This window comes from Diadema antillarum, unplaced genomic scaffold (genome assembly GCF_040938485.1).
Source record: "Diadema antillarum isolate AM-2024a unplaced genomic scaffold, OU_Dant_1.0 seq00000160_RagTag, whole genome shotgun sequence".
NCBI classification, from domain to species: Eukaryota; Metazoa; Echinodermata; class Echinoidea; order Diadematoida; family Diadematidae; genus Diadema; species Diadema antillarum.
In genome coordinates, this window is record NW_027271231.1 from 2,988,933 (window position 1) to 3,011,146 (window position 22,214).

Sequence of the window (22,214 nt, forward strand, 5' to 3'; positions counted from 1 at the left end):
GTACATGAAAGACATAAAAGAAACTCCAGATCTCTTTAAAAAAAAAATACATTTACAAACTGAAAAGAAAATAATGCAGATTTTTTTCAAAGTACAGAAATCATGCTGTGCTAACAAACACAGAAACATTCCATTTAGGTCTGAAGAAATAGCATAAATACTAAAGAGTGAGAGAGAGAAAAAAATGTTGATATTTTATCCTTTGGTTTCTGGCTGTACGTTTGTTCATAAATAGCCAAGTCAAGAGTGGTTGGTACAGGCTGATTTGTGATTCACTTTGGGAGGTTCCTAAATGACAAATGCTCCTTACAGAGTAGACTCTCTCACTTTGAGACTACATCACTAAAACTGAAATCCTGTTTGCAACATACCAGTTCATTTGGGAAAATGCAATTTAAAAGCATCTTGATTACAAAGTTGTCGAATATAATGACATATTTTGAATAGTGTTCCTAAATGACGAAATCTCCTTACAGAGTAGACTCTCTCACTTTGAGACTATGTCACTAAAATTGAAATCCTGTTTGCAACATACCAGTTCATTTGGGATAATGCAATTTAAAGGTATCTTGATTACAAAGTAGTTGAATACAAGGACATATTCTGAAATTCTGTCCACCAGAGAAGAAAGTACAAATGAACACTTCTTCAGTGATAGATTTAAAGCTCACAAACCCTTTGCCATCACTCCCTCAATCAGTATGCAGATATAAATGTAAAACTTAAAATTCTCCACTCAACAGGAATGTAAAAAATAGTACAGATGTGGTACCAGGTATACACTTGCAAAAAAAATCTGATCAATTGACTTTACTTTGACCATACAAACACATTTTACTGTCATGAGAAACTGCAATCATGAGAATTGTGTTGACATTTAGATAAATGATGATAATGATTCATAAAAAGACACAGAACATTTTTGCAATACTATAATCACAAGAAAGTGCCCTAAAACATAAAAATATATCATATTTTTTCCAGCTCTCTGGTGGACACATGCACAAAGAAGCCCAAGTGTACATGAATAAATGAAATGCATTAATTTTTCTTTCAACAAAATTCAAAATGAAATAATTTCCAATCGGAATATACAACCTGTATCACTCTCTTACACGCCATGTCTTCAGCAACTGGAGTATATATACACACACACCATCTGTTTGTCATGGCAGTTTTGTACAATAGTTGAAACAGTATATGTATTATGCTTTATAAACTGAGAAGATATACTACATGTATATGTACTGCATTGGAGGCAAATTTGCCTCACAGCAAAGACAAACTCCAGAGGCCCTCACCCATGTATTCAGAATTTTTTTTTTGAAGATTTACATTCAAAAAACCAAATTTATAGATCAATGTGATTTTCCATTATGATTATACCATTTAATATGCTTAAAGTATAGACACAGTTAATTTATTTCTATAAAATATACATGTACATCTTTCTTTTCAAAGGAAACACACAATAGTATACAAAATACTTCTGCACATTTACAATTCAACTGAAATAACATACACATATTTACAATAGAATCATATGAAGCTTTGCAAACAAAATCAGTACAAATATAACCCTGCTGATAATCAAATTAATGACCAGTGATCGTGGCAGATTGAGACACATCCAATGGATCATTAACATCTATGTATAGATTTTTTTTTTCCACAGTTCATAATGCACGTTCACAGAAGTTGTATTGTTTTACAGAACAAATCCATTTAAGTCAACACAATTACCCTGTCTCAAAGGCTTTTGACATTCATTTCATATCATACCATTATTTTCAGTCAAGTTTGTTTTGTTTTAATCGAACTATTGTAGTTACAATACTGTTTAAAAAGCCTGAAAGTTTTGCAGCAACCCAAACGGAGCTTACCATTTCTACAGCAAACTTAGCAATCATCACTCTAGACCCACCCATTTACATTCCAGTTGTAATACTTTTATTTCACAATATATTTTCTCTAAAAAAAAATAATTACAAAGTTTGTATACCTACTAGAGCACTTCATGAAGACTGAAGTGAACTGCATTTTGTAATGGGTAAAGCATCTTTTACTACTGTACCTGTTTTGTTCCTGATTATCACCTAAGAACTCTCTATGTGGTTCCAAATATCCCGTAAAATTTAACCCGTTGAGGACGGACTGATTTTGCTACAATACGCATTTCCCATAGACACCTGCCCGAGTACACTCGGGATTCGTCCTCAACAGGTTAACAGAAATACACCGTGGTAGCAGCATGTTTGTTACTTGCCCTGTTCCACACCACTATTATTTGGAACGGATTAAAATGACAAAAGCAGTTCATTGAAAACATTTTTAAAGGTTGGGTATTTTCTGTACTACAGTGCAATGACTCATCTTTTTGTACATGTACAGGCCATCTCATGTGGCGGGATGCCATGTGAAACTGTAGTACAGAAGGAATTTTACAGCTCCTGGGCCAATGGACCAAAAACACAAGATTGAGTATTTCAAAAATCAAAACTCTTTTGGAAACTGGACGGTGACAAATGGTCTTTCCTAGGGGAAGAAAGTTTGCTATAACTCCTTTAAAAAAGATAAAAATGTCAACATTGATGTTTTGATGGATGATGGGCAACAAGACTAGACAAAAGTGGATAAATATATAAATAGATTTCATCGTCCATCTCTCTTTGGAGCCCTTTAGACTATTCCCTGGACCAAGCCCGGCAGCCTATGTTAGCTGCATATATAGCGAAAGTTTGGAACAAAGTCTTCTGTCCGATGGGAGGAGGACTCTGGGCCTACTCTTCATAATCGCTGTCGGAATCCACGTCCCGGTCCTCGTCTATGATGAGGCCGCGGTCCTCGGAGACCTGGTTCCCTCCCTGGGCGTTGCGCGTGTTCTTGGCCTCCTCCGCCTCGATCTGCCGCCGAACGAAGACGTACCGCGGCTCGGCCAGACAGTTCCTGCAGCGCTGAGTACGGGGGTGGTGGTAGCCAAAGACCTGAAGGTGGAGAAGGGAAGAGGACAATGAGAGAGACATGTAGGGAGGAACAAAGAAATTAGCATGAGGGGGAAGCATAGAGAGCAGTAGCGTATTCGCCGGCGACAAGGCCACACTATTTCAAAGAAAAATACAGCAGCAAAGTCGGGGTGAAGCCTATACGCCAGCACAAGCAAAATATTGTCTTTCAACCTCAGAAAAACACCTGCCTAACCAACACACTTGTAATCATGCATAGGACTATGTCATGTGCCAATGAGCAGCGCGATATCAACCACTGAATTAATCAATCTTAGAGATAACGATATGTTCTGCAATCAAGTGACAACATACACATCAGTAATTCATAAGCAATACTCATTGGCATGGTGGAATGTCTTAACTTTACAGTAAAGTTCTATTCAGACTTGGTCCAAAATGGATTGTACTATGCTACCACAGACATTACTTTGTAGCTTCAAGTGAGTGTACTACAGGTTCCCATTTACTACCGAAAACTTTCATCAGTTGGGGATGATCATACAACATGGTTTGGGCTTCTACCGACCTTTAACAATTTGTGGGCAAGAATTTGACCACTTCTGTGGACCTTCTCAAGCTATGTGATAGTCACACAGAAAACAAGGAGAAACAGTGTGACTATTGACCACTTGGCTTGAGAATGTCTACAGTGTTATGGAGTTTGATGTGCAGTGTTCACATCTTCTGTTGATATTGAGTTAACAGCACCACCTTGTGGTACAATGCGGTCAGGAGTGTAATAAAAGAACAACCCACTGGGCTCTGCCAAATCTCAACTACTTGTGTCAAGTGTCTTGTCTGAGGAGTCCTGAGTTGAGCATAAAATGTATTTCAAATTCATGAAAATTCTTCCGTCGAGATGTTTTCATTGCAACTGATTGACAAATTGCCCTACATCGACGAATCCTGCTCAAGTATGTACGCCCATGAATTTTTATCATGGCTACTACTAAAACACTGATCAATTCAGTGCTTATTTACGTCGATGTAGGGCAATTTGTCAATCAGTTGCAATAAAATGTATTTGTTGTAAGAGTGAGCTAAGAAAGGCTTAAGAAAACATACAAGAGTGAACAAAAGCTTGCCCACAAATTGTCAACGGTTGGTAGAAGCCTAACTATTGTTGTACATTCCAAGCTCATTTAATATAAACAGAAAAATATACAAACAATAACAATAATCAACATCTTAACAACTTTTGTGGGTTATAGTATCAAGAAATGAAAACACTTCACTCACGAGGCAGTCGCTATCATTTCTAGCACAATGTTTTTATGTGCTCATCAGCACAAGTTTCGTACTCACCTCTTCGCACACGTCCTGCCATTTGATGAACCACTTGTAGGCCTCTCGGTACTCTCGCCTGTCCTCATACATGATGCCGATGTTGAGGTAGAGACGAGTCGTCAGGACGCTGAATTCTCCGTAAGCCTGCAGGCACAGGTCCAGAGCCTCCATGTACAGCTACAAAATGAGGGGAAATTCAGCCATCAGCATTTACAGTATGTGGGACCACAGGTGTGTCTTGGGGGGTTTTGACATATAATTCAAAATATGCAAAGGCAGTTTCAAGCCAGTCTATGGACTGTGAGAATATTGCTTGTGTTAAAGGGTGTGTACAGTTCTGGTCCAGGTGAGGATTTAGCTTTTAACGTTTTGCGAGATATTCAGAAACCACTCTATGAGATGTCAAAGAGCATGCAATTCTAAGGGGTATCAAAAGTTTATTTGATGAAAATCGGTTTTAAAATGGCTGAGATATCAAAAAACAAGGTGAAACAAGGAGATCCTAATAAAAAGCATGGCCTGTCGCCTTTATTATTATCACTTATTTGGATATCTCAGCCGTTTGAAAACCAATTTTCATCAAATAAGTGTTGAATCTTTCTTAAAATTACATTCTCTTTCATATTTCACAAGAGGTCTCTCATTATCTCACTTAGGAATGTTCAAAGCAAGAATCCCCACCTCAACCAGTACTGTACAGTCCCTTTAATGCGAGTGGCACACATGTAAACTACAAGCAACCAATAATAACTGAACCATGGTAAGTGCATGTGCAAGGTGTGCCTGCAATGCGCTTGTTTTAGGTGATGAGCTAAATTCATACCATGGCTTTGATTTAAACTACTTTTGTGCATTTGGGCTACTGTCAGTTTGACATCAGGGAAAGTCAGACAGTTTGCATACCATGATTGGTGAAATGTTTTTGTTGTTGTTTTTTTTTAATTTGGCTATAAATATCTTTGCATAATCATAAGCATGACAAACTCTCTTGCACTATTAGTACGTCAACACAAGACCACATAATGTACACGCATCTATTGGCACCATATGCAACTCTTGCCGAGACTTGAATATGACCCTTCAGTCATGTCATGCTCATTTGATTAAAGACAATCTGAACGTACAAAGACAAGAGTTCAATAAGACATCGTCTGTTTTGTGGCAGAAGGGATAGTGGAAATATTAATTGGTCAAGTCTCGGGGCTACAGATCTATTCCCCTACATCGCTATGACACTTGCACGATACCATATTAATACAGCCGACTCCTACGGAATGACGGTTTTCTGTCACCATATTGAAAGTTAGTTATACTAACAGAGCATGTAGAAATATGAAGATAAGAATTTGGGGGCCCGAATTTTCACTTTGTTGTAAAGAAATTTCGTCACAACTGTGTTACTTGTAATGGAAGCACCAGTATAAAAATCTGGTCACATGTTCCAAACCCTTTAATAGCAGACCAATCCTTCAACATATGAATATAACTGATAGCTTTTTTCATATTTGCGATTAGAATATATGAGTACACTGTGGCAATGCTGATGTCACATCGTGTATACTTTGCACAAGTGTTAAACTCACAATATCAACTTGACAAAGGAAAGATGATTAACAAGAGATCACTTTCTACTTACATCCACCTGCGCCTGGCATCCTCTCTCTTCCAGAACCCCTTTGGTCATGATAGCATCAGACAAGTGGCCATCAGAACCAAGCTGAGGAAGACAAAAGCAAAGACAGTATTACACAACCCTTGCAACTGATTGACAAATTTACTCTACATTGATGTAAATAAGCACTGAATTGATCAGCATTTGAGTAGAAGTCATGACAAAAGAAATCATGGGCATACATACTCCAGCAGGATTGGAACCTACGACCTCCTCATCTCACGGGAGGGGTCATCTCCCCTAGACCACCGAGATTCTGTCCGACAGCCAGTGCTGGGTCTAATCTTTATAGCATGCAAGCAGGTACTGCCTAAGTATTCAAATTCATTAAAATTCTTCTATCGAGATGTTTGTATTGCAAACCTGTTCTCAACTCTGGTGATCACTGTTGACAATTCCAGTGCGATATATATATTATCCTTCAAATTATCCAACAAACTAGTCAATGCTAATCTGATGTTGTTGTTTCAAATGACAGTGTACCTCATACAACGTCGAACAAAAGGAGCAGAAGAAGAAATGAAGAAGAGGAAAAAGACAGAGAAGAAAAGAAAGAGGGGAAGAAAGAGCAGTCAGGGAATTAAGAAGAGAAGAACATAAAGAAAAAGAAAGAGAAGAAAACAAGGAAAAGAGAAAAAAGCCACACTGACCTCCTTAAAAAGTGTGACGGCCTTTTCGATGGTGACCTTTGCTTCTTCCAGGGCCTCCACCTCACTCAAGGTGTTGTCTCCACCACACTCCATCCAAGCCTGGAGGTTGAAGGCTAGCTGGATGAGGGTACGCCCCAGCTTGAACTGAAGGGGTTGGAAAAAAAACAACATGCACACATTCATGCTGCAAACTCTGATCACTTTCATTTTCAAAGAGCTGGTGGGCCCCTACCTATTTGAGAAAAGTAGGTCTCCTCTATTACAGCCACTCCTAACGTACACTACATTGTATCTCACCACAGGCATTGAACTGGTGAGAGACAAGCTGTATACTAATGAGTCCTTTACTGTGAACACTACACCATTTGTTCTACATTGAATTTGTTTCCTATCCTACGAAAAAAAAAATATATATATACCTGTTGCTCTAAATCCATGCATTAAACTTTGTAGTTGCATGCTCTAGGCCCCTTGTACCGGTGTGGTAAATAGTTAATACAATATCACCCTTACATCCCTTGAACATGCTTGTGTTCATCAAAGTTTGATGTTAGTGTCATTGAGTGGGGATAATGCAATTCAGATTATATGATTGCACTCTAGTCTGCTGCAGTATCTTAAAGGTATTAGCCCACATTTGTAAACCTGCAGCAATTGGTCTCATAGTTAGCATGGAGTTTGGGTATGATTGCAGTAACACCTGTGCAAAATTTCGTTCCAATTAGTCCATTACTTTCATAAAAATAAATGAAAATGCATCGTATGCATGCGTATAACGCTCGCTAGCTCCGGTCCACGTACGTACTATACACTGTACATGCATGCGATATATGTGTAAGTTACATGTACGTAGCTAGCCCACGTTCGTAACTCGATTTTGGGTCCGGTTGACCCGGTTTGAAAATTGATTTTAAAACGATGATTTTCGCTCTTTTATCGAATGGTATAGACAAAGAGCAACAAGTGAGGTATGTTACTGTTATAACTTGTACTTGAAGTCATATTGGACCTGTTTTATGCAGTTTTGATTTTCGTGGGTTTGCAAATGTGGGCTAGTACCTTTAAAAAGACACTAACCACTTATAATTGTCTCTCCGGTTGAATGCCGCTTTTCTGTGTTCTTCTGAGAAGTTTGAAATTTGTCACTGTGTTTATACAGTATGCATTATATTTTCACTTCATATTTTCATTTGGTAGCCAAAGTGCAGAGACGACCTAATCGTTCTGAAGACCTTACTCCTGGTCACTACGGAGCCCAACATTAGAATGACGAACTTTGATTGAGAGGGGGCCCACCTTGTGAATTTCTCCATCAAGCGTCTCGCGGATGGCGATGGATTTTCGGGCGAAGTCCACTGCGGGCCTCAGCTCCCTCATCTGCTTGGGATCGACGTATTCGTACAGCTTCAGTTTCTGTCATAGGGTTTACAGAGAGAAAACAAAAACAAAATGTGAATTTGGGTTATTAACTTGAAAATTCCCGACAAGTCATATCTACTTTCCATTATCATATCACCTGCCAACAGAGTGACAAAAGTTTAATCCTAAGCATATCAATCGCATGTTATGGACAAGTGTGCGTGTATGTGTGCACTGCTGCTTTTGTCACAATATCTTACTAGTACACACGGCTCAATTACTGTAAAAGTGGATATTTTTGCGCAACTAATTTTTCGCGCTCGGCCGGATAAGAAGAGTTTTGGATGTTTTTAATTCCGCAGTACCAAGACATCAGCTACAGGAACATATGGCCAACAAAAATATTTGTGTGCTTTTATTTTCGTGCTAGTTTCTGATTGCGCAAAATGCGCGAAAATTTCAATACCCCAAAAATTTCCACTTTTACAGTAACAGTGTGTGTACTGTAACAATGTCTCCTTTTACATTTGTGTAAAATTTTCCTCTCTACTTTAGATCAATATAAATCAGTTGACAAATGCTCTAACTATACATAGAAAACATTTTGGATAAACATTTTATTTGCAGACTAAATTCAGAGATGCACATCTTACAAGTTCCAGTTTTCAGTAGATCACTCTTATCCATCGCCATGTTCATTTTTTCGTCATCCTTGCAAAGTATGCATTGTTTCTCTAATGACATATCTATTTGTACATAAAGTTGTATTATATCTTAGGCGCACCTGGTAAACTAGGGACGGCGAGCGACGCGGTGCGACGCTTCTGCAAATTTCTTTCAATTTCCGACGTCAAAGGACACCCAGCGACGGTTAGCGACGGCGTACAGTCACTAGTTTAGACTGCGTGTCGGCGGGCGCCGCCGAGCGTCGCAAAGCGTCGGCTAACTCCCAAGTATACTTGTAAAAGACGAGCCCTCACAAGTGGACCGTTGCATGTACGAAAAGGAGCTTACCTGGTGGCCGTCTCGCTGCGTCCGCGAAATAAGCTCCTTCCCTCTACCCTACCGATGCGTCCCGATGCGTCTCGAGGCGTCCCTCGTTGAATGGCGACTATTGTTTCGTAATGAATAGAAAACTAAAGTGCTACTACTAGTGCTAAGCGGAGAAGCCATCGGCAATCCAGGATTTGGGGCCACGCACTGTTTTGACATGAAAATTACACTTACTGATACATGTGCAAAATAATTAATGTATTTTAGGTTACAGAAATGAATTGTGACATGATTCAACTCCTCAGCAATGCAACTGCGAACCAAATTCGGCAATTAGTATTAAGGAGGAAATGCCATAAATATACTATTGCTTGATGCTTTAAAAAATCGCGAGTTTACCGTTTAATTCGCGCTACTCGCTCGCTACTCATACGAATCTCCGATACGCGTGCGTGTACGTAGTGCAGCGTCCGAGTATACTTGGGCACACAATCTGCGCCCTGGGCTTGAGATGAAATTTTATGAAGCACAGCTGTGACTTGTGAGAGCTAAAACATCAAATGCAAGTCCCCGCACCGTACGTAAATTTTCATTTAAACGCAAGGAAGTTCATTGCTAAAAGGAAGCGTGATTCCGTATAGGCAAATATCGAACGCAACCTTCGCTAATCAAATGGAATAGAAAGTGCTACATATTACTAGCAGACGAAGCGGAGAAGCCATCAGCAATAGAACAGGGTTTGGGGCTACGCACTGTTTTGACCTGAAAATTACACTTACTGATTTTCTAGGTTACAGAAATGAAGTCTGACATGATTCAGCTCCTCAGCAGTGCAGTTTCGAACCAAATTCGGCATTAAGTATGAAGGTAGAATTGCTGCCCGATGCTTACAAAAATCGCGAATTTACTGTTTCGCGCTACTCGTTCGCTACAACTCCCGATATCGTTCCGAAAATCCCCGATACGCATTAAGTATTGTGTTATAATATAGCGTGTGGTATAGTGCACATAATCTAAGCACTGAGCTTGGGAAATTTCAGTAGTTGTGAGAGGTAAAGCATCAACACATGCAAGTTCCCGCCCGAGAGCGACAAGCAAGTTCATTGCTAAGCGGACGCTCGATTTCGTAGGGAAAATATCGAACGCAACCTTGACGAATCCAATGCCAATTTGCGTTTGTTTCTAATTCAACGCACAGTTTCAGGCAAAACTGTATTACTTATTTGCAGTTGCAAGTCAAATCTCTCACAGGGCCAGCGAGCCCTGGTCCCAACAACTTTTGTTACTGGCACGACGGACATCCACTCGTTGGTATTCCAGAATGCGTTCGGAATACACTTTGTACCTTTTATCTCAGTGGCATGCACTCGAGAATGCGCCCATTCTATACCCATTCCGGCCGTCGCCTGGGAATGCTCAGCTTAACAGGGCCTAGAAATAAGCCGGGCATTCCGGAATGAAACTGAGAATGCATCAACAATAAGGGTGACTTTGTCTAATCTCTCTATTGTCTGTTAAAACCTAACGGTAACACTACCAACAGGATTAATTTACCAGGGTTCACAACCTTTGTCTTCTAGCATGCATTCCATCAGCCCCACGCTTTCACCAATGAGGTGCATTTTGTATACGTACATGACGCTACTAGCTCACCGTTTTGCTTCCTTCGCTAGCTCTCAACGATCGAACATGTGGCTGGATCTCTAGCTGGCCTGGTATTGCGAAGGTACCAAGGTAGTCTTTATACAGGCATGCTAGATTTCGAATTTTCTATCAAAGGACATTTAATTCAGTTTTCGCCGAGAAGGAATAAATCAATCCTTTTGCATGGCTACGTGAACATTTATGATATCAGGGAGGTGAGGTCTGTTCGCTATATGCTTTTTTTTTAGGCGAAAAGAAAGACAAAACAGTATCATATGACGTTTACAGGAACTCAAAAGGGGCTTTTACTCAAGACTAGTGCTAGAGACATGTCCCTGGCTCACTCCCACTCCCAGGCCAGACTGTCTAATTGATATCTACACGTGGTTTACAACAAGGGTGGGGTGTGAAGGAATGCATACGCGCATTCCTTTGCTGGCAGGCAACACTAACTTATTGATTGATCCACTCTGCTTTCATGGAAATTTCCACAAGCTTTGCCTGGCTGGGGCATAGGTATCATTCCCATTTATTCAGCTAGCACATGTTCCTTTGTTTGTTTGTTTTAGTTTTAGTTTAGTTTAGTTTTTGTTTTTGTATTGTACCGAACTTCTTCTTTGTCGGGTGGGCTGGGGAGAGGAAAGATCAAAGTGAGCTGAGAGGGAATGAGACAGGGAGAGGGGAATCAAAAGGAGGAATCGTCTGCTGAGCATGTTGTCTCCTATACTTTTGCACAGTTCCATAAATTGTCCTCAAATGCCGATCATGTGAAATTAACCGGATTTGGATCAAACAGAATTGAACTGATATGAATAATAATATGAAAATCAGTGCTGATGCTACAATACAAACGCATTCTACGTCACTACGAATGATTACAAGTTACTGATCTTATACTGCAGGACCTATAATGTATTACAAAGCGTTTTTAAGGCGACAGGGCTGTTATGAAATTACAGACCAGCGTGGCTAACGAGCTACCCTCACAACCATGAAGCAAACGGGCAAATTACAGATAGGAAAATTATTCGACATGTATTCTAGCATGTTCCGGAGCTGCATGTTATTGCTATTTACTTTCGAACGTAAAAGCAAACATGTGACATTTATTTTATCGTCGTACGGAGTTGAATATTATCGTTATTAATTTCCGAAAGTTAAAGGAAATATTCCACATTTATTTTAGCATCTTCCGGGGCCGAATGTTATTGCTATTTACTTTCGAACATAAAAGCAAACATCCGGCATTTATTTTACCATCGTCCGGAGTGGAATATCATTATTATTCATTTCCCAACGTCAAAGCAAACGTGCGATATTTATTTCAGCATCTTCCACAGCCGAATGATACCCTTATTCATTTCCCAACGCAAAACCAAATACTCGACATTAATTTTAGCACCGTACGGAGCTGAATCTTACTGTGATTCATTTCCAAAAAGTATAAGAAAACATCCGACATTTATTTTAGTATCATACAAAGTCAAATATTACCGTTATTTATATCCCAAAATTAAAAACAAATATCCGACATCTATTTTAGCATCTTTCGGCGGTAAATGTTATTGCTACAGATTCGAACATAAAAGCAAACATCAGATATTTATTTCATCGTCGTACGGAGTTGAATTTTATTGTTATTCATTTCCGAACGTCAAAGGGATCATTCGACATTTATTTTAGCATCTTCCGGAGCTGACTGTTATTGCTATTTACTTTCGAACGTAAAAGCAAACATGCGACATTTATTTCAGCATCTACCAGAGCCGAATGTTATCTTTATTCATTTCCGAACGCAAAATCAGATATCTGACATAAATTTTAGCACCTTAGGAAGCTAAATCTTACTGTAGTCATTTCCAGAAGTATAAGCAAACACCCGATATTAATTTTAGTATCATAAAGTCGAATATTACCGTTATTCATTTCTCGAAAATAAAAACAAAATATCCGACATTTATTTTAGCATCTTATGGAGTCGATTGTTAGCGCTGTTCATTTCCAAAAGTATAAAGGCAAACATCCGACTTTTCTTGGTGGCCCGATCGGTCCACCAAAATCTTCATACAGTTTGTATATGAAATTCTGGTGCCCGACGTGCGTTTTTTGATGGCCCCGGGCCACCGCTAGTATCGAGACCTGACGGTATACCTGGTAGGTACCTCCTAGCAACAGGGTTGGCGTCTCAATCTGGCAAGAAAAAATACGAATGTATCGAACTGCGGTACGAAACGCAATTTTAGGCGACGAGTATTATATCGTAAAAAAACAAATTAACCAACATACCAATACAGAAAATCGAATAAAAACAAAATCTCTGTGTTAGAAATCAGTTTCCAGAGACACTTTCACTCATTTTTTTTTTCACACTGAAACACAACGTGTATAATGGCGCGACTTTTCTTTCTCACAACGCAACAGGGCGGCGTGTAGTTCTTTTGAAGGTCAAAGACAATAGTAGAGGTGCACGAGGCCGCTATCATTCTTCGTGAATGAATGGTTTCAGTATAACGCGTCTGCATTCTCGGACGCATTCCGGACGCCTTGAATAGAGGATTTTATAATCCCCATTCTCGGAATACGACGGAATGCCTCTATTCACAAGGCTGAGGGGAGTAACAATAGGGCATTCTCAGTGCAGGCAGAATGCGTGGACCGGGAATGAAGTAGAGAATGCCTGCATGCCGGACGCATTCTGGATTACCAGCGACTGGATGTCCGTCGCCACAGCATACACACATCACATTTTATTTTGCTTTCTGCTTAACTGCGTCATCATGCGTCCCGAGGAGTCCCTCTCTGATATGGCGACTGCTGTTTTTTAATGAATAGAAAGCGCTAAACTGTACTGGCAAACAAAGAAGAGAAGATTAATCATTATCTTACAATGTCTTAATGAAGCGTAAAGTTACTCTAAATACTACGGATTTGGAAGTAAAACGTGATTCGTTTTCTTCTCTTAAATGCGTTCTTTGAGACCTTCAGCAAATTGTGATAGTCCCTTACGTGCTACTAAGTAGGTTATAGCTCGTTATTCCGAAGGTTCGTTATTCCCGAATTTCATTTTCGGATTAACGAATCTCCGGAATAACGCCACAAATGTTCGGATTAACGAACGTCTAGATATAGGGAATTTGCGTATTTCGGATCAACGAACCTTCGGAATAACGAACCTTCAGAATAGCGAACCTTCTGAATTTTGAATTGATTTGATTTGATTCATTTCATTCTCATTTTCATTTTTTTCTTTCATTCCACAAAACATAACACAAAGTAAATCTCAAATTCAATCATAAGCATAATTATATACATTACAAAGTATAACAATCAATGGTAATCAACAAACTTGCAAAGATATGCACACATACTGGAATTACAAAGTTATGTTTGAAGGATAAAAAAATGAGAACTGAGGGGTCCACTAAAAAGCATTGCTTGTAGATTGTGGACCACTCTAAAATATCTTCAAAAATACTTGTTGTAAGTACAAGTACATGTACATAATACAGAAATAAGACAAAATGAAACAAAGAACAGAGACACAACAACATGGCATGACTAAACTGAGGGGGATACGATTGAAAGGAATACCCTTAGCAAAAAAAAAAAAAAAAAAACACACACACACACACACACATTTAAGGGAAGAAGGGAAAGAAAGAAATAAAGAGAGTGCCTGCACGCTGGACAGAGAAACGGAAAAGGGGATTGTGGAAGTATTTCGGACAGCTGGTGACTGCACGCAGCTGTGGAAAAGTTAAGGATATAAAATGCCGAATTTCTTTATACACTTGTACTTTATAATGCCATTCTTTACTTTATAATGAATAACGAACAGCACCCACTAAGTACAGTTGTATTTAGTGGCAAGTATAGATACGAGGCCGATTGTAGTCATCATCATGAAGCATACTAACGTAGTATTTAATCTTCCAGCGCGCGTTGGTGCGTTGTTTGTAATTCTTGGTAAAACCATTGTTTTCAAAGAGAGAACATCATCTTGCTGATATAGATCTGCTCTACAAAGCTGTCACATTCATGACAGCAGTTTTAAATTCTGTATTAAACCTATGTCATTAAACTTTTCGTCTAAATTTCGTCTTTATATACACACTGATTAAATACGAAAAGGTTTAAAATGTTCATCAAAGAAGGGGGTCTGGACATTCACATGTTGGCATCAGTGACTGTTCATTCATCACGATTTATTTTTCTCTGTCCATTCACGAATCAACAGTATCATCATTCATCTAGTATTAAGACAAAAAAGTAATGTATATAGATAGGGAACATAACTGCATCACCAATAAAATGTTATTATCGATGTGTATCACAACATACCTTGGTACCAGCGCTCACACTCGTGTTCATTCGTTTGTTTTGGTTTTCATAAAATTCATTCTTTCCTATCTTGGTGGTACCTTATAAGCAGCCGTTGGGTTTGCAATTCCCTCGTCGATTGAACGTCGACGGACTCTTCGATAATTTTCAGCGTCGATTACTAACTTACCTTAACACCCACAGACACGCACGACAGCTTTCAAAGTCCCTTGGCTGTAAACTTGGAGAGGTGCTCACATGGACTGTTATCTCGGTGTCGTAACATGCCGAAACACAAATTCCCTATGCCTAGAGGTTCGTTAATCCGAAAATGAAAAAGGGTCTGTTAATCGGAACATTTTGTGGCGTTATTTCGAAGTTTCGTTATTTCGAAGGTTCGTTCATTCGAAAATTAAATAAGGTTCGACCGCATACAATCCGTTCGTGTTTTTCCCCTTATTTTTTTTTTCCTTTGCTGGTAATGAACATTTAGTTTTAACTTAACGAAGGTGAGGTGTATGTATTTTTCCCATCATTCATGGGAAGAGAAGAAGAGTGAAAGAGGGAGAAATGAAATCAGACGGAGGACACGTAGCTCAACAAGCTGTCTTTTACACCAGCATCAGTAATATCATTACCATCGCTTGGCCCTTTTCGTATCAAAATTAGGAACACGACCACCATCATCACTCGAGATAACACTTAAGCAAACTAATCACAAAGTACCAACAACCTCTCAGACAACAACACAAACACTACAAAATATCACACAGCACACCGAAGAGGCTGGGATCGAACTTCCTTCGAAATATGCAGTACTACAGCAAATTGGAGAAATCGCCGTTACGAAAATACATGTGCAGTAACCGAGACGGGTGCTGTTCGTTATTCCGAAGGTTCGCTATTCCGAAGGTTCGTTATTCCGAAGGGTCGTTAATCAGACGCAGACACGCAAATTCCCTATACCTAGAGGTTCGTTAATCCGAAAATGAAAAAGGTTCGTTAATCCGAAAGTTTGTGGCGTTATTCCGAAGGTTCGTTACTCCGAAGATTGGTTAATCCGAATCTGAAATTCGGAACAATGAACCTTCGGAATAACAAATCTTAGGAATAAAGAGCCTTCGGAATAACGAACCTTCGGAATAACGAGCTGTAACCAGAGAGACACCTGAAAGAATTTTTACATACCGGTACTTCGAAACAAAGGGAACGAATAAAGTGACATTAAACAAAAGAAATCGTACCAAACGAGGTATGAGAAACAGAGGAAATAAAACAATGAGTAAAGGCCCTCGCCGAAGTTTGCAGCAGCGAACACCACGCGAAAATTATACAAAGTCAACACGTGGCAACTCGCTATGACGAGATCTTGAGACAGACATATTTTGTTCTTTGTAATCTTTATCAGTACACAATAAACAATACAAAACAGAAAATGAATTCGTTGGGACCGGAGAAATTAGTTTGTTATATCGGGTATTATTTTGTTACATCAGGATCTCCTATGCCTAATCGAGTTTCCACGGGACACTGGAAACAAAGTTCGAACGCTTTTTCACATGCACAAAATACATGCAAGAACAATTATCGCAGGAGCAAATGTGTTATCATCCAGTTCATTCCCAAAAATCTTCTTTTTTTTCAATCACAAAATAATTGTCCCGAAACGAGAGAGTGCCACAGAACTTCTTTAGAGTTCTGCGGAGAGTGCCCGTCACCTTCTTCTGAGGGAATTGCTAGTAAGCCTGACCAGACGCAGTGCAATTCTATGCAGCGACAAGGGCTGGGTAGTTAGTGAATGAGTTGCCTCCTAATCCGTCTTTTGTTCGCACGAGGCGTGGCGTGGACATTCTGTTTTGAAATCGGCAAGCCGTAATTGTCTCTGATCAAAGTTACTCTGTACACTGTACTTGAAAGTCTGTGGTGTAGGGGGTCACTGAGACACCTTCCTTGCAAGACACAGTGCGATGCGTAAAAAAATGACAGATTAGTGCTTGTTCATTAATTTTCCTACGCCACCACGCCAATGTGCTGAATACGCATTGTATCACGTTATGTGCACCATCTTGTTGATGAACCCTATGAATTTGTTTATCAAATCGTTGCTGACCGTAAAAGAGAGGTGGAAAATATAAGTCACGAACTGCCAGCCGCATGACAGAAATGTACCAAGCAAGCAAACAAGCAAGCACCAGTGAATGCCGTTTACAAACGCAAAAACTTGAACTGTTAATAGCAAAATCGACTGAAATCGTGTTTAGACTAAGTAAGAAGCTAAAGGGCCTACTCGTACATTAATATTGCAGAGATCAGTTACTGAGGATGATTTAACAGAAAGAAAACTCGCCTTTTAAAATGCAAGGTAAAACTCGCTCCACATCACAATAGGGCAACGAGTAAGTTCAGATGTACATGTTTGTTGATTTACAGATCAGCAGTTGCGATCTTAACAAATTTAATTTGTAGAGGGAGGCAAAGTGAAGAAACTCGCATCTGAACCTTCACCCCTCTGAATAATATCTTTCTTTCAATGCAAAATGTTTTGGGTATATCCAGTTATTGTTTACTATAAAACATAGTCATGTGTTATTTACAGGCTTTTTCATGTTATTTATTGGATTCTATACATCTTAACTATTCCAGTTTCTTTCCCCCTGACTGATATCACAAAGTCTGCCATAACGATGTTCGCTAAACAGTTTACGTTCCATACGAAGAAATTATGTCTTTTAAACGAGGAAAAAACAAAAACGAACGAATGTTGATAGCCAAATAACTTCACAGTTCGTAGGTGAAGTTCCTTCAAATTTTCCAAAGTAATACGTAGTTTTGAGCGTGAAATTGTCAGGATTTTGCTGTCTAACCCGGTAGTGGCTGCATCACATACTCGTAGTGAATTTGTGTGGGCATACGAGGCCTTTCGTATATTTCTGTGAGTAACCAATCCCTTCCTGTACAATTTGTAGTTCAGTAAACATTTAAAATACTCAATTAAGTACACAATAATAAACTGTTCGATATTTCTACTAACGGTCAAAAGAAAGGCTATAATTAGAATCATGATCTTTGCGATGACAACTCATGAGCTAGTTCTTCGATCGATATTTCCAGGCTATTTACACGCGGTTTATTCCAGTGCGCGCATTCTTTCGTCTGGCACCTTGGGTCTGGCACCTGGTTTTGTGGAAATTTTCCACAAGGAGGGGAGAAGGGTGGGGTGTCAAGTTTCTCGTAAATGCCAGAGAGTGCCTACACAATCTCTTTGCTTCAGTTACTGTTGTGTTTTTCCCCTTTGCTGGTAATGAACTTCTAGATTTAACTTTACGAAGGTTGCTAGCACGTGGTTCTTTTTGTTGTGAGGTGTATGTATATTTTTTTTTTTTGCACCATTCATGGGCCGGAAGGGAAAGAAGTATGTTCTGCAAGCTGTCTTACACTCGCATTAGTATAACTTATCATCACCATCACTCAGATCACTCAGCCTTTTTCTATAAACATTCAGAAACATGACCAACATCATCATCAATCAAAGATTATTCCTCCCGTCTATATTTCTTTTCTGAATTATCCTCCACTACTCGCTTTAATGATTAACAAAAAATCGTAACTGTTCGTTACTTTGAAAGTTTGCAATTTCCGAAGTCTCGTTATTCGAAAAAAAAATAAAAGCAACAACAAAACTGTGTTGCTGTTTTGAAGATTCGTCAATTCAAAAACGAAGGAAGGTTTGGTTTTCTAAATGCTGTTAATCCGAAAACAAAACAAATTTTTGACCACATTATTCGTTTTCAGATTAACGAACCGTATTTCCCATTTTCAGATTAACGAACCTTCGGAATGTCACAAAATGTTCGGATTAACAAACCCTACTACACTTTCAGATTACTATAGTAACAAACATGGAATTTGCGTTTTTCGGATACGGAAGAACGAACCATCGGAATATAAGTATATACACCTATCCGGTATCATCATACCTGACTCTTTTTGGAATAATAACCACCACGCAAAGAAATTAACAATGTCAAACTGAGAAACTGATTTCTTGCCTCAAAATTTTCCCTGATGCCGTCTATATATTTCTTTTCTGAATTACCCTTCCCCCTTTCCAGAATACACACATCACGCAAAAAAAAAATGAACGATATCAAACTGAGAATTTCACTTACTTGTATTTCTTGCCTCAAGATTTTCACTCCCTTCTATATTTATTTTCTGAATCACCCCCCCCCCCCCATCCCCTAATCGACTGAAAAAAAAAAATAAACGTAGTTACAGTCATTCCGAAGGCTCGTAAATCCCAAATTGACGAACAAGGGGGGGGGGGGGGGGGGGGGGGGAATCGTTTTTTGAAGAATCGTCGACTCGAAAACGAAACGGGGGTCGATATTAAATCGTTGTTAAACTCAAAAGATAAATGAGTAAATAAACAAATAGATAGATAAATAAATAAATACATAATAAATAAATAAATAAAATTTCGTGCCGGATTAAGAGTGTTCAGACTAAGGCACCTTCGGAATAATCCCACACACTGTTAGTTACTTAAAAGTTGATGCCTATTTAGGTGGTCAAATCTTACGTTTGAAATGAGAAAGTGGGAGCATTTGCAGACATTTTAAAAACATCCGACATTAACGTTTTAGCACAATAAAGAGCCGAAAGTTATCGTTATTCATTTCCGATTGTGCGTAAGAGCAATCATGCAACATTTACTAGTATTTTAGCACCTTACGGAGCCGAATGTTACCGTTAATCATTTTCAAATGTAAAAGCAAACTACCGACATTCATTTTAGCATCTTAGGGAGCTGAATGTTATCCTTATTCATTCCGAACGTGAAAGCAAACATCCGCTATCTATTTCAGCATCTAACTGAGCCGATTGATACAGTTAGTCATTTCCAAAATTAATGTAAAAGCAACAATCTCTTACTGTTTTAGCATCGTACGGAGCAGAATATTACTGATATTCATTTCCAAATTTAAAAGCAAACATCCGACATTTATTTATCATACGGAGCCGAATGTTATATGCTGCTGTCCACTTCCGAAAGTGAAATGAATCATCTGACAATATTATTTTAGCATCGTACGGAGCCGAAAAGTAGGGCCTACTGTTGTTCATTTTTAACGTCAAGGCAGATATCAGACATTTACTTTCCCATCAAACGCAGCTGAATGTTACTGTTATTCATTTCGAGATGTAAAAGCAAATATCCAACATTTATTTTAGCATCGTATGGAGCAGAATGTTACTTCTATTCACTTCCGAACGTAAAAGCAATCATCTGACATTTATTTCAGCATCTTCCGGAGCCGAATGTCATTGCTATTTACTTTCGAAAGTATAAGCAAACATCCGACATTCATTTGATCATAGTACGGAATTGAATATTATTGTTATTCATTTCCGAACGTCAAAGGGATCATTCGACATTTATTTTAGCATCTTCCGGAGCTGAATGTTATTGATATTTGTTTTCGAACATTAAAGCAAACATCCGGCATTTATTTCACCATCACACGGCGTTGAATATTATTGGTATTCATTTCCAAACGTCAAAGGGATCATTCAACATTTACTTTAGCATCTTCCAGAGCTGAATGTTATCGCTAATTTACTTTCGAACGTTAAATTAAACATCCAGCATTTATAGCATCTTCCGGAGCTGAATGTTATTGCTATTTACTTTCAAACATAAAAGTAAACATCAGACAGTTATTTTATCATCGTATACGGAGTTGAATATAATTGTTATTCATTTCCGAACGTCAAAGCAAACATCAAACATCAATTTTAATGAATCAATGTTACTGTTATTCATTTCGAAATTTAAAAAGCAGACATCCGACAATTATTTTAGCATCGTATGGAGCAGAATATTACTGCTATTCGCTTCCGAACGTAAAAGCAATCATTTGATAGTCATTTTAGCATCTTCTGGAGCCAAATGTTGCTATTTACTTTCGAAAGTAAAAGCAAACATGCGGCGTTTATTTATTATCATTGTACGGAGTTGAATATTATTGTTAATCATTTCCGAAAGTCAAAGCAAACATTCGACATTTATTTCAGCATCTTCCGGAGCAAAATGTTATCCTTATGCATTTCCGATCGCAAAATCAAATATCTGACATCAATTTTAGCACCGTATGGAGCTGAATCTTACCGTTATTCATTTCCAAAAGTATAAACAAACATCCGACATTTATTTTAGTATCATACGAAATTACCATTATTCATTTCCAAAATTAAAATGAAACACCTGGCATTAATTTTAGCATCTTGCGGAGCCGATTGTTGCCGCTGTTCATTTCCAAAAGTAAAGGCAAACATTCTGACTTTTTCCTACGGGAGAAATAGGACGACTTCGTAATACACTGTATTTAGTTCTTGAGTCACTTGACAGATAAAAAAAGATCTCACCTCATGCATGCAAAATTTTACATGTATGGAGCTGCCTAATTAAGGCATACATTCGCGTTTAAGTGTAGACCTACATGTGTTTTCATAAACCCTCTTCGATCGCTACTTTCAAAGTGTTCCCCGTTCAGTGAGATCACACCCCATAATTACGTTTTGAACTCGTGGGTTGTTACAACGCCGTCATTACCGACCGCGAATTTAAACACACGCGAAAAAGTCGGCACCGATGGAAACCGCGAAAGTTTCTGTACGCGAAAGAAACCACTTTTACAGTAGCCAAACGAAACGCAAATCAACTCATAACCAATGTTGAGACAAAGGAAAGCGTCGGGACACGTCGCTCATCGTCGGGCTATCACGAACATCATTTTGTAATCTGGAGAGGCGCGTCTGGACACGTCGCTCGCTATTCAATTTGAGCACTGGCCGTGACCATTCAGAAATCTCGCTACATCTCAAGCGCCATGTCCCGAAACGTCGGCGCTATTAAAACGAACACTTGCGTGAGCGGAGGTCACGCAACATAGAAAAAATCAACAGCTTCTTTCGAGGGTGTCGGCAAGTGTCAGCAAGCGTCGGCAAGCGTCGCGGTATCATCAAAATGATGGCGCGTACTGCTTTGACCGACGCTTAGCGACGGAGTGAAAACATACTGCGACGCACTTCATTGTTCTCGCAATATGTCCCCGTCGCTGAGTGTCGCTCTCCGTCGCTCGCAGTCCCTACTTTACCAGGTGCGCCTTATGGGTTATGACTCATTCCTTACTAATTGCTAAAATAACACAATTTATCTAATGTACACTTTGTGCAACAATGAATAATAACAATTGAAATAAAAAAAATTAAAAAAAATCA

At 39.0% G+C, this 22,214-nt stretch overlaps 1 protein-coding gene across 1 annotated transcript in view; it reads right to left on the minus strand.

Annotated features, from left to right (window-relative positions):
* Positions 1-2,719: 2,719 nt before the first annotated feature.
* LOC139727967 (telomerase protein component 1-like) overlaps positions 2,720-22,214 on the minus strand; it is a 41,625-nt gene continuing 22,130 nt past the window's right edge. The window contains exons 19-23 of the mRNA XM_071638942.1: positions 7,911-8,027; positions 6,615-6,758; positions 5,929-6,009; positions 4,311-4,469; positions 2,720-2,984 (exon numbers count right to left, since the gene is read on the minus strand). Of these exons, the coding sequence (XP_071495043.1) occupies positions 2,781-2,984; positions 4,311-4,469; positions 5,929-6,009; positions 6,615-6,758; positions 7,911-8,027 (705 nt within the window). The 3' untranslated portion in view covers positions 2,720-2,780. The remainder of the gene's footprint in view (positions 2,985-4,310; positions 4,470-5,928; positions 6,010-6,614; positions 6,759-7,910; positions 8,028-22,214) is intronic.